Source organism: Emydura macquarii, unplaced genomic scaffold (assembly GCF_026122565.2).
Source record: "Emydura macquarii macquarii isolate MOO-44397 ecotype Brisbane River unplaced genomic scaffold, CSIRO-AGI_Emac_v2 contig_1254, whole genome shotgun sequence".
Classification (NCBI taxonomy): domain Eukaryota; kingdom Metazoa; phylum Chordata; order Testudines; family Chelidae; genus Emydura; species Emydura macquarii.
The window spans coordinates 10,452,240-10,465,013 of record NW_027131391.1 but is presented as its reverse complement, the minus strand read 5'-3'; the positions used below and the strand labels follow the sequence as shown (position 1 = coordinate 10,465,013).

The 12,774-nt window shown below is 58.7% G+C and overlaps 1 protein-coding gene across 1 annotated transcript in view; it reads left to right on the top strand.

Moving 5' to 3' along the window:
• The window catches only part of RASAL1 (RAS protein activator like 1), a 70,473-nt gene that overhangs the window by 31,126 nt on the left and 26,573 nt on the right, over positions 1 to 12,774 (top strand). Inside the window, exons 6-10 of the mRNA XM_067550266.1 lie at positions 3,797 to 3,878; positions 6,271 to 6,420; positions 7,885 to 7,973; positions 8,695 to 8,812; positions 11,093 to 11,246. Coding sequence (XP_067406367.1) covers positions 3,797 to 3,878; positions 6,271 to 6,420; positions 7,885 to 7,973; positions 8,695 to 8,812; positions 11,093 to 11,246 — 593 coding nt within the window. The remainder of the gene's footprint in view (positions 1 to 3,796; positions 3,879 to 6,270; positions 6,421 to 7,884; positions 7,974 to 8,694; positions 8,813 to 11,092; positions 11,247 to 12,774) is intronic.

Sequence of the window (12,774 nt, the reverse complement as noted above, 5' to 3'; positions counted from 1 at the left end):
CCCCCCCCCCTCGTCCCCATCCCTCTGCCAGCAGGAGCCAGGTTAGAGCTCCGGAAAGGGAGAGGTGAGCGTGCAGAGCGTGGGCAGGCGTTACGCAAGCTTCCCCTACACAGCGATGCTGGTGCCCTCGTCCTGCCCTTCAGCCCTGGCCCTGCTATTCCAGTCCTGGGCTTCCCACACAGCTGGCTCTGCGATGCCGCTCATCCCAACCCACAGCCACGTGCTCTGCTAGTCTTGGGCTTCCCACACAGCTCTACCAGGCTGCCCCCTGCTCTTCCAATCCTGGGCTCCCCACACACCAGGCTTTCTCGTGCCCCGTAACTTCAGCTTTCCCTCCCCTCCCCACCGCCCGCTATTCTAGTCCAATTCCCTATTGTTCCAATGCTGGGAATCTCAGCACAGCTCCGCTCAACCCTGGCCTGCAGGAGCCCTTGCTACTCCGTAACGAGGCTTGGAAGAATACAATTTTTATTGGTAAACGTCAGAAAAAACATCCATTTCCCCATACACAGACCCCGCCCACCCTCCATGTCACGTCAGTCTGAAATACAATCAGAGAAGTGTTGGGCTGGAAGGGACCTCGAGGGGTCTTCTAGTCCAGTCCCCCTAAATATTATCTAGACCCTCCCTGACAGGTGTCTGTTTAACCAGCTCTTAAAACCTCCAGCGACGGAGATTCCACAACCTCCCTAGGCAATTTGTTCCAGTGTTTACCTGCCCTGACAGTTAGGAAGCTTTTCCTGGTATCCAGCCTAATATCCTGATATATCCAACCTAAACCTCCCCTGCCGCAAAAAGCCCATTGCTTCTTCTCCTATTCGCAGAAATTATAGAGAACAATTTTTCACCCTCCTTGTAACAACCATTTATGTACATGAAAACTGTTGTCATGTCCCCCCTCAGACTTCTCTTCTCCAGACTAAACAAACCCCATTTTTTCAATCTTCCCTCACAGGTCAGGTTTTCTAGCCCTTTCATCATTTCTGTTGCTCTTCTCTGGACTTTCTCCAATTTGTCCACATCTTTCCTGAAATGTGGCACCAGAGCTGGACACAACACTCCAGCTGAGGACTTAGCAGCACGGAGTAGCCTGGGAGAATTACTTCTCGTGTCTTGCTTCCAGCACCCTGCTAATACAGCCCCCAATGACATTCACTAGTGTTGACTCGTGTTTAGCGTGTGCTCCACTATGACCCCGGATCCCTTTCCGCAGTGCTCCTCCTAGGCAGGCATTGCCCATTTTGTATGTGAGCAACTGACTGTTCCTTCCCAAGTGGAGCACGTTGCATTTCTCCTTATTGAATTTCATCCCATCGACTTCAGACCATTTCTCCAGTTTGTGCAGATCATTTTGGATTTTAATCCCATCCTCCAAAGCACTTGCCACCCCTCCCAGCTTGAATCGTCCACAAACTTTCTGAGTGTTCTCTCTATGCCATTATCTAAATCACTGATGAAGACACTGAACAGAACCGGATCCAGAACTGATCCCTGCAGGACCCCACTTGATATGCCCTTCCAGCTCGACTGATAACTATTCTGGGAATGGTTTTCCAGCCAGTTATGCACCCCCCTTACAGCAGCTCCATCTAGGTTGTATTTCCCTAGTTTGTTTATGAGAAGGTCATGCCAGACAGTACCAAAAACCTTACTAAAGTCAAGATATAGCACATCTACCTCTTCCCCCAGCCACAAGACTTGTTACCCTGTCAAAGAAAGCTAGCAGCTTGGTTTGACATGATTTGGTCTTGACAAATGCATGCTGACTGTTGCTTATCACCTTATCATCTATCTTTTTGTAAATTGAGTGCTTAATTATTTGCTCCATTATCTTTCTGCAGGATTTGCCCCCAGGAGTCCCAATGGCCAGTGTCCTTAACCTGCTGCAGCACAGACCTTGTCAAACAGTCACTGCTAAAGTGACTCAGTAGCTTTAGACCCGAGCTCCAAGTCCCTCTCCTTTTTGGTGACAGACTTGTGATTCCTTGTAGTCAGCTCCCAGCCACGCTCCCCTCATGTGTCGTGCTAAGACTCCCTTCCAGAGTGTTAATAATGCCTAGCTCTCAGCTAGTGCTCCTCTTAGCTCTCAAAGCACTTTACAAAGGAGGGCAGTATCATTGTCCGAGTTTTACAGGTGGGGAAACTGAGGCACAGAGCGGTGAAGTCACGCGTCACCAGTGGCAGAGCCAGGAACAGAACCCAGGATTCCTGAGTTCTGGCTCTCACCATGTGGAGCTAGGTGCAGGATGGGGTTCCCTCCATGGGGACATAAGCGTGCAGTCACGTGGCTTAGCTACAGTGATGGCGAAGGGAGTGCAGGGGGCCGGCCCCGTTGTATGTGAGCCAGCCAGCCAGGAGGCTTGGCAAAGAGCAGCATGATGCAGAGAAAGCATCCTGCTATCCTAGCAACCAGCACAGGCTCCTAGGCAACAGCGTGGCCATGGAGAGGGGTCGAGCTGTGGAGAGGAGGTGAGCCAATGGGGCAGGCTCCATCTTCCAAGCATCCCTCTGCAGAGGGGCAGGAGGGAGGGGATTGGGTCAGTCTCCTCCTGCTTGTGGGGCAGGAGAGCTCCATGGCAGTTCTCCAGGGAACTGTATGCTACCTCCAGGAGGCAGGCTGTCCCCAGTGGCCTGGCATTCCCAGGACCCAAGGAGGGCTGGCCGGGGGCCCTACTGGCTAGTGATGAAAGCACCAGGCAGGGCTCCGCATGGGGCTGTGGGGCTGTGCGTCTCCTGGGGGTTGGGACTGGAACGTGTGTCCCCTGGCCTGCCCCAGCCCTGGGGCAGTGTCCCCCCCATCGGAGCAGGGGAGGAGGCGATGCTATTGATGCTGGAGAGTAGCCATGGCAACAGAAAGTGTTGGCTAAGGGACCTAAAGCAGGGGGAGGGGAGACAGAGGGGTTGGGGGGAGGACACAGGGCGGGAGGGAAGGCGACTTGGGGGCACAGTGAGAGAGCTCTGAGGAGTGGGCTGGATTCCCCTTAAAGGGCATGTTCCTTTCCCTTCCCCGTCACCTGCAGCTTTCACCCGCTGCTCCCTGGGCTTGGGCAGGGGAGACAGTGGGGGGGGGGAGCGCTGGCTCTCCTGGCCTTTGCCTTCCCCCGGAGGGATCCCCACGCTTTCCGCTCTCACCTCCATCTCTAGCTGGTAAGTCACTCTCTGGAACGAGCCCCTGCCAGGCTGTTCTGGGGCTGCTCTGACTCCCCGGTGCTTTCCACGAGCTCCTTTGGTTTTCTCTGCGTCTCTTCATCCCACCCTGCAGAGCGGAAGGTGAGATGCAAGGGTGGGCGCAGCCCTGCAGGTTTCGGGTCCTCAGCATAGCCCCGCTCTCACCTGCCGGGGCCCACTCCAGCTTGTGCCCCTGAGTGGGAGGTGATCTCCCGGTGCAAAGCCAGCCTGCGCGCCAACTCGCTGGTGTCCTGCATGCTGAGGAGAGGGCCCGTACTGTGCCACTATCCAGGCCGGGGAACAGATCATACAGCGCGTGGCACTGAGGACCTGGGAGAAAGGGTGCTTTACAGACAAAAGCCTCCCCTACCAGTGCCTCGTGGTTTAACCCCCTTGCAGTGGGTTTTGGTTTTCCTGTGTCCTTGCTGTTGTTTGTCTTGTGTTAGTGCCTCGATCCCTGACCCCGCCCCATTGTGCCGGGTGCTGTACAAACACAGAACAGAGACAGGCTTACAATGCCAGTCCGAGCCAGCCCGTAGGGCACCCCCAAATATGCCATGCCTCTGCCCTATCCCCCAGCCTTCCAGAAACCCACCCCCATCCTCCTCCTGTTGTCCTCTTCCCCCAGAGACCTGGCCCCGCGAGACATCTCCGGCACCTCAGACCCCTTTGTGCGAGTGTCCTGTGACGGCCACACCTTGGAGACGGCTGTGAGTAGAAAGGTCACATGGGGCAGCGTGCTCTCTGGCCTGGCTGTATAGGGGAGGGGGCAGGGCTCCTATTAGTTGCAGTGCTAGAAGCACGAGCAGGAGGGCAGACAGACCCCACTGTCAAGGGTTTGCATTGTGCGCTAGTGATAGCTGAGAGTGGGGGCAGAAAGCCTGTCAGTGCCTGTCCATCTCCCCCCATCCCTGGAGTGCGGGAACCCGAACCCATCCGCCAGCCATGAAGGGAACAGGCCATGTGTGACATGGCTGGGATGGGCCCTTGGAGCAGAGAATGGGATACTCCGCAGCAGCCCTCCCTGCACGCAGCAAGGGTGAGGAACCAGCCCCCCGCCCCCTCAGCTGACACCTGGCGGGGAAGAGTCCTGGGGCCGGTTTTGTTCAACATCTTCATTAATGATCTGGAGGATGGGGTAGATTGCACCCTCAGCAAGTCTGCAGATGACACTAAGCTGGGGGGAGTGGTAGATACCCTGGAAGGTAGGGATGAGATACAGAGTGACCTAAACAAACTGGAGGATTGGGCCAAAAGAAATCTGATGAGGTTCAACAAAGACAAGTGCAGAGTCCTGCACTTAGGACGGAAGAATCCCATGCACAGCTACAGACTGGGGACCGACCAGCTAGGCAGCAGTTCTGCAGAAAAGGACCTGGGGGTAACAGTGGATGAGAAGCTGGAGATGAGTCAGCAATGTGCCCTGGTTGTCAAGAAGGCTAATAGCATATTGGGCTGCATTAGTAGGAGCATTGCCAGCAGATCATGGGAAGTGATTATTCCCCTCTATTCTGCACTGGTGAGGCCACATTTAGAATATTGTGTCCAGTTTTGGGCCCCCCACTACAAAAAGGATGTGGACAAGTTGGAGAGAGTACAGCGGAGGACAACAAAAATGATTAGGGGGCTGGAGCACAAGACTTATGAGGAGAAGCTGAGGGGACTGGGCTTGTTCAGTCGGCAGAAGAGAAGAACAAGGGGGGATTTGATAGCAGCCTTGAACTACCTGAAAGGGGGTTCCAGGGAGGATGGGGCTAGGCTGTTCTCAGTGGTGGCAGATGACAGAACAAGGAGCAACGGTCTCAAGTTGCAGTGGGGGAGGTCTAGGTTGGACATTAGGAGAAAGTTTTTCCCTAGGCGGGTGGTGAAGCACTGGAATGGGTTACCTAGGGAGGTGGTGGAATCTCCATCCTTAGAGGTTTTTAAGCTGAGGCTTGACAAAGCCCAGGCTGGGCTGATTTAGCTGAGGTTAGTCCTGCTTTGAGCAGGGGGTTGGACTAGATGGCCCCTTCCAACTCTAATCTTCTGTGATTCTAAGAGCTGGTTTCCCTGATGTGTCCATAGGGCAGGTGAGATGCCAGGCACTGTGGCCTTTAGCTGCATTAGGCACTGTAGGGCTGGGAGCCAGGGGCACCCTTGTGGTCTTGTTCCATCCTTTGCCTCGCAATGCAGTGGCCAGGACATTTCCACACATAACTGCGTGTCCCAGAGCGCTGCTCAGACACTGTGGGTTGAGCCATTACTGAAGAAAGCTGCAGTTTCTGGCTCTCCTCTTGCGTGTGCTGCTGCAGCAGGGTTGCAGTGTAGCTGGTTAAGTGCCCGTTTCACGCCAGCCGAGTGTTTAGCAAACAGCCTTTGGTTTTGTTCCCAACATTGCTCTTGGCTTCTGCATCCCTTCCCCTCTCTCCTCCCTGCCACGATGGGGCAAGGAAGCAGGGCTCCCTGGGTGGCCCCCGAGCCTCATCCAATCCTGGCACCCCTGGTGGAAAGAGTTGTGCTGGGCAACCCTTTCCCACCTCCCCCAGCTCGGTGGGTACTGGCATGGCAGATAATTGCTCTGTTGCAGGGGAAATGCTAACACCATGGCGTGTGGCTGTGGCACCAAGACGCAATCCGCTCAGGGCTCTGCGACGCGTGGTACCCAGCCTGCTGCCTTGGTGATACTTCCAGGTGGTGTCCTGCCCTTGCTCCACTTTACAACCCCCTTTGGTATCAGTGCCCCGATGCCACGGTGATGGACACAGCATAAATGCCAAGGGAGACATGAGCTTTGAACAGGGAGATGAGCCAGGCCAGCTAGCCTAGCAGTGTCTGTCCTCAGCTGTGCTCTCCCTGGGGCATCTTGCCCTGCAGGTGGGATGGAGCTGGATCCTGGTGAGGTGCTGTGGATTGGAAGGGGCTCAGCATGCCGCAGGATTGGGTTCACTGGTCGCTGCTGGACAAAAATGGTCCCCGTCTGATGAGACACTGGCAACAGCCCCAAGCTGCTTCCTATGCCAGGTGTCCTGTCTCCCAGCCACACACCTGCAATGCTGCACCAAACCTGCCCAGCCTGGCTCCCGGTCCTCTGAGGTGCCACTCTCTCTCTCTCTCTCCCTGCAGATCATTAAGAAGACTCGTTTCCCGCACTGGGCTGAGGTGCTGGACTTTGACCTGGAGGAGGGGGCGTCTGGGAAGGAGGCCAAGGGATCCCTGGTGCACGTGGAGGTGTGGGACTGGGACATGGTGGGGAAGAATGACTTCCTGGGACAGGTGAGCAGCTCGCCCATGCCCAGCATGGGAGCTGGCGGCTCAGATCTGGTTTGGGGGTGAAGAGGCTCTGGAGGGGGAGAAGGCCAACGGCACACTGGCCTGGAGCCTCAAATCTCCTGCTGACGTGCAAGGAGAAGAGGGGCATGGTTTGGGACGAGGGACACAACTGGGAGACAGCTGGCCGATGGCCCCCCAGGCTGGTTTCTGTTACTCTGTTGCTGTGCTCGTGGCGGGAGATGCACTCCCTGTATTCTGCCTGGCCTGTTGTGTCAATTAGCGTTGTCCCAGGGTGGCTCTGACTCATGCTTTGCTTTGCATGCCCTATCCCATGGGCTCTGCGACTAGCTGGAGTGCAGTCCTGGCTACTGCTCTGCCCTGTGCCTGGGGGCTGAGAACAGGGCTGGGGTAGGTCACTGAGAGCACTTCTACCCCAGCACTGCCCATGCACTGTTTAGTCTGCCAGAGTGGCACAAGGGGACACAAGCCCAAGGAGAAGAGGACAGAGGGAGAGGAAAATGCTCCCGACTCATGGAGGGCAAAGGGCACAGCTGGGAGAAGTCTGCAGGGTGCGTAAGGCTGGGTCCTGCCATCAGCCAGAACGAGCCGGAGCTGCCCCAAGTCAGGGCTGTTCTGTCTGCAAAGGGCAGCAGAACCTGTCTGATTGCTACTCCCGCGGGTGTGTCCGCTCAGCCAGGCTTGCGAGAGCAGCGGCAGGCCAGGCCAGTGGGGCGGGAGGTTTAACCGCTTTGTGAAAGGAAAAGATTTTCCAGCTGTTGTCTGTGTGCGTGTTTGCGTGTGTGGGTGCAAGTGCCCCCTCCCCTCTCCAGTGACTGGCCCACAGAGAGTCTAAGGATCTATTACAGCTGCCAGCTGCGGGTGTGTAAGTGCCGTGTAGACAGACCCTGCGGGGCATGGAGCAGTGGGCTGATGGCAGCCGAGTTTTCTAGGTATCTTGAGCAGCTCGGCAAGGGAAGCTCTTTAAAATCACCCCTGCCTGCTGGAAAGCCTGGGGCAGGTGGGGATCCCCTGGCCTGGCCCTACAGTGTATCTTGCTCGGGTCTTGGTGCCTGCAGCCCCGGGGCTCTGCAGAGCCGGAGTTCCTTTGCAAGGGGACCTGGCTGCCTGAGCAGCTGAACAAGGCCTTTCCCTTGGGAGTCCCTGGTTGGTGCTGCAGGGCAGGAGGAGGATGGATTTCATTCAGCATCCTGCTCCCGTGCCTGCAGCACGAGCTCGGCTCCGCACAGGGTCCTGGGGCAGAGCCAGTGGTGAAGCTGGAAGCACTCTGAGAGTCTGGCAGGGAACAGCCTGGGGCTGAACCAAACTGGCAGCTAATGTGAGGGCTGGAGTTTGCCCGGCTATCGCCCGGGGCTGGGGACAATAGGCAGAGGCTCCCCCGACACTGCACTGCTGCCCCCTGCTGTCAGCTTCTGTCCCCTTACTGTCCTTCTCTTGTGTCCCACACAGGTTGAGTTCTCTCTGGACACCCTTCAGATGTCCCCTGCCAAAGGCTGGTTCAGGCTCCTGCCCTTCCCCACCACTGAGGAGGATGCAGGGTAAACAGTGAGCCTTGAACTAGGGGGCCGTCGTTAATACGGCTTCTGTTCCCAGCTGTAGGATGGGCGCGTGGGTGAATGGTCACAGCAAGGATCTGGAGTTCAGGACTCCTGGGTTCTGTTCCCAGCTCTGTTACTGACTGATACGCTCATCGAGGGCAAGTCAGGCCCCTGCTCTGTGCCTCAGTTTCCCCAACTGCAAACTGGGGTTTAATGATGCCACCCTTCCTCAAGGGCGGTTGGGAAGGTTTTGTTCCTCCCGCAGGTCACCCCATCCTGCCTTAAAATAGGAGCTTGAAAGGTTTGGACGGACAACTGGAAAGGTTGCCGGATGTTGTGGCCGCCAGCGTGACTCACCGCTGCAGAGGAGTGGCGGAATGGGACTATGTTTCTGCACTGGTGGAAGCGCACCAGTGCCAGGGGCTGTGCTGAGGCAGGCACTGAGCCAAGGGATGGCTGAGTCTTGCCCAGTGCCATGGGGTGGAAGGAAAAGGGAGCAGCAGAGGGGAAGAGGTTAAGGACACAGGGGCCAAGGCTCAGCTTGGGATTCTGGGCCCTGGTTTCTGTTGCAGCCTTTTGGTCCTGGCTGTAGATTCTGGTTGCAGTGCTGCAGGACTGAGCTGGCTAGAGCCGGGTTGCACATACCAGCTCCCATGGGTGCTGGTTCCCACTCACTCCACGCACGCTTGCCCATGCGGGTGGGGTCTCGGTGTCGTTGCAGAGGGAAGCTGGGGGCTCTGCGGCTGAAAGTCCGACTGGCTGAGGACAGGATCCTGCCCTCCATGTACTACCAGCCCCTGACTGAGCTCCTGGTGGAATCCATCCTGTGCCCTGCCGAGGTGGGTACCCCACGTCCTAGCATGGCCACTTCCACGCCACGCGTGGACAGCACAAGCGAGGAGGAGGATGGGGGGAGAATGGCAGGGATGGGATGGGGCAGATGCACTTCATCCCCTGGGCCTTGCGGCGTCCGGCTGGAGCCAGCCACATGTGGGCCCTGCCTGCGGGGCCCTGTCCCTTGTCATCCCTGGGGAGCCATGGTAGTGCTGAGCCACCCCCCCAGTGCTGCCCTTGGACCATCGCCCCAGATGCTCTGCAGGAGCAGGAGAGCTGCCGACCGGCATGTTCAGCTGTATAAAGATTACATCAGAGACAGCAATCCCCCAGCCTCTGCATGTGCGGGCACGCGGACGTGTGGATGTGTGCGTGCGCAGGCGGATGTGTGTGTGCATGTGTGTGCAGGCGGACGTGTGTGTGCATGCGTGTGCATGCGGACGTGTGTATGTGTGTGTGTGCATGCGTGTGCATGCGGACGGGTGTGTGTGTGTGTGTGCATGCGGACGTGTGTATGTGTGTGTGTGCATGCGGAGGGGTGTGTGTGTGTGTGTGCAAGCGGAGGGCTGTGTGTGTGTGTGTGCGCGCACGCAAAGTGCAGAAGTCTCAGTGCTTTGAAGCTGCAGTGGCGGACAGCGAAGGCCTTGCCTGTATCTCTGGTCCCAGGCCGTGTGTTGCTGCCTCTTGCGCCCTGTACATGCAGCTGGGTGCCACAGGGCATCTCCTTTTGGGACTGGCAGGGCCTGTTGGGAGCTGGGGTTTGTCAGGGTAAGTGAGGGAGTCAGGGCCAGGATCGGTTCCTGTGAGCCTTTGCCATGGCTTGGCTATATTAGGACAGCAGCACACACGGTGCACACACATGGTACACACACACACAGTGCACACACACAGTACACACACACACAGTGCACACACACAGTGCACACACACGGTACACACACACGGTGCACACACGGCAGGCAGGCAGTGATAGTGGGAGGTTCTATTGCCCATGGCGGTGAGTCCTAGCCACCCTGCTTTGCCAGTCGTGGGGTTGCCCCCAGCCACGATCTGATTTCGATGGCCCCGTCCATGCCCTGCTGGCCCCGCTTATGGAGTCACGACCCCACTGTGGGGCTGGAGCCGTGTCACAAGGCAGCAGCTCATCGGTGACAGGAAGCCCAGGGGGCTGGCTGGGCTGCGGCTGCGGCTGATAGCCAAGTGGCTGTGAGCTCGGGGGCCAGAGGCGTAGGGGCTCCCGGCACTGGGCCTGCTCTGCTGGCAGGTGCCAGCCCATGGTGGGTGGCTCTGTGGCCGCGCCAGCTGCTGGGTAAAGCAGGCGGCTCCTGGGGCGCTGCGAGCCCTGGCCCAGTGACAGGCAAGCCCAGCGCAGCCGCAGGCAGTGCAGTGCAGGGATCTCAGGGCTCCTCAAGCCACTGCCCTGTGGCTCCTGCCAGCAACAGGCCGGCCTTGCCCAGCTTCCAGCCCGGCTCCGGGGCTGCCTACGGCCCAGCAGCTCCCAGGCGGTCGGGTGCCCTCGCCCGGCCACGACGCTGGGTGACGGAGCCCGATGCTGGCTTGATGCTGGCTGCCCAGAAGCCAGTAGGACCCCGGGGGACATACCTCCTGGGCTGTCCGGCCAGGGGGCGAGGTGCACCCTTTGTCCTGCCAAGCCAGGATAGCATCGCTGGGGGCAGGAGGCAGTTTCGGGAGGGGCATGTGGCAACCAGCAGCAAGTGGGCGCTCGCTCGCCCCAGGGGAAGGGGAGAAGGGAGGGTGCCAGGAGCAGGAGGAGCTGTAGGTAGGGCCCTGTCCAGGGCTTGAGGCGAGGGGCTGGCTCTGCTGCAGAGGGGCAGGTTGCTGGGGACGAGGGGCTAAGCCTGTGGCCACAGGATGGGTCTGGCCTGTCAGCTTCCAGTCCCGCTGCACCCCGCCCTGCCTGACAGAGACAGACCCTCCTGGGCAGTGGGGTAGAGGAGGTCCTGGGGGTGCTGGGGGAAGAGAGGCTCCCTCTGTATGGGTTAGAGGGGTGTGGGTGATGCAGAGGGGGGCCCCTCTCGGTGTGGGGCAGAGGGGGCTCGGTAGGTGGGGGTGCTACGGAGCCCGTCTCGGTGTGGGGCAGAGGGGGCTCGGTAGGTGGGGGTGCTAAGGAGCCCGTCTCGGTGTGGGGCAGAGAGGGCTCGGTAGGTGGGGGTGCTAAGGAGCCCGTCTCGGTGTGGGGCAGAGGGGGCTCTGCCGGTGGGGGACAGTGGGGAGGAGCGGCTGCGTGTGGTCCCAGACAGCGATGCTGCCCTGCTGTGCTGCAGGAGGAGGACGTCAGCCCGCTGGCCTTGCTGGAGGAGATCAGCTCGGTGGAGAGTCGGCAGGACGTGGCCACCAAGCTGGTGAAGATCTTCCTGGGACAGGGCCTGGCGGTGCCCTTCCTGGACTACCTCACCCTGCGGGAGGTGACCAAGACCAGTAAGTGCCGCGCCACCAGCCTTGGAGCAAGCCCAGCGCCTGCCCCAGGGCTGCTCATTACTGGCAGAGCTGGCGTGTCAGCCCCAGCCGGGGCAGCTCCCAAAGTGATCTGGGGCACACCCCTGCTTGCCTGGCGTTTGGGGGGAGGGGCACCCCTTGAGCCCTTTCCACACCATGCCTAGCACCCAGGTACCAGTGAGTATCGATACCTAGGTACCTCTGAGACTCCTCCCAGGCAGCATTGGCACCTGTGGCCCTGGCACCAGCCGGTGTCGGGACCTGCCTGCATGCCACTGCCCTGGGCACTCGCCTCACCCCTCCCTTGCAATCACGAGCAAAGCCCTGGCTGAGCCCGTCCTCCGACAGTGAGGCAAGTGCCTGGGTTCAGACTGAGCTCGGGAAGAACTCCCCACCCGCTGCATGCCACGGGCTGGGCCTGCTGCCCCGTCTCCCTCTCTGGATCTCCAGCTGCAGCCACGTGGCTGGGGGGGGAGGGGACATGACTAGCGACCAAGTTCTCCTGCCCCCTTCCAACCGTTCCAGGCTACAAGCAGCCCGTGCTGCAAACAGGGAGCCAGAACTCGCTGACAGGCTCCACTCAGCACCGTAGCTTCCCTCTTTTGGTCCTAGCGCATACGGTTGTGTTTCCATGGAAACCCCCGGCTGTCTGGTTTGGAGGCGGTGGTGGCAGGAGAATGGGCCATGGGCCATAAACACGCTGATCAAATCTGGTTTCTGACACTTGGCAACATTTGGGAGCTGAAAACGGGGAGGTTGGGACAGCAGCGTAGCGGACAGGTCTCCCCATTGACACCCACTGCGGCCAGGAGCACAACGAATCAGTACCTGGCAACAAACCTGGGCGTGTCTCCTCCCCACTCATTAGGAGCAGCTGGTGTGAGTCAAGTGTGGTAGAAGGCACCATGGGATGCAGTGTGGCCTAGTGGACAGAGCACTGGACTGGGAGTCAGGAGACCAGGAGTCTGTTCCTGACCCTGCCACTGACCTACTGGGTGCCCTTGGGCAAGTCACTTCCCCTCTCTGTGCCTCAGTTTCCCTTCCCACCCTTTGTCTGTCTTGTCTGTTTACACTGGGACACAGGGACTCTCTCATTCTGTCTGTGCAGCACCTAGCACAAATAGCTCCGTCAGGGCCTTTAGGCCCCACCATAAAACAAAAAAGAATGATGCTGAAATAACCCCCAGGCATTTGAAATCTGGTTCCGCGTGTAATGGCTGTCCTGGGTTTAGACTGGACTCTTTGCAGGGTTGTGATCTAGATTGGAATTGTGTGTCTGGCTCCCCTGTCACTTTGTGAACATTCGTAGGGGAAAATCTGCAGCGTCCTGTGCCCCTAGCAGCAGGGAGCCCGGCACCCATGGCCATAGGTACAGGGAGCATCGGTACCTGTGGCCTGGGTAGCAGTAGGTATTAGCGCCGAGGTACCCATGGCTGGATACCAGTGGAGATCAATGTCGACGAGACCCACGGCTCTAGTCCCGGTGCTATTGCTGCCACCAGGCCTAGGA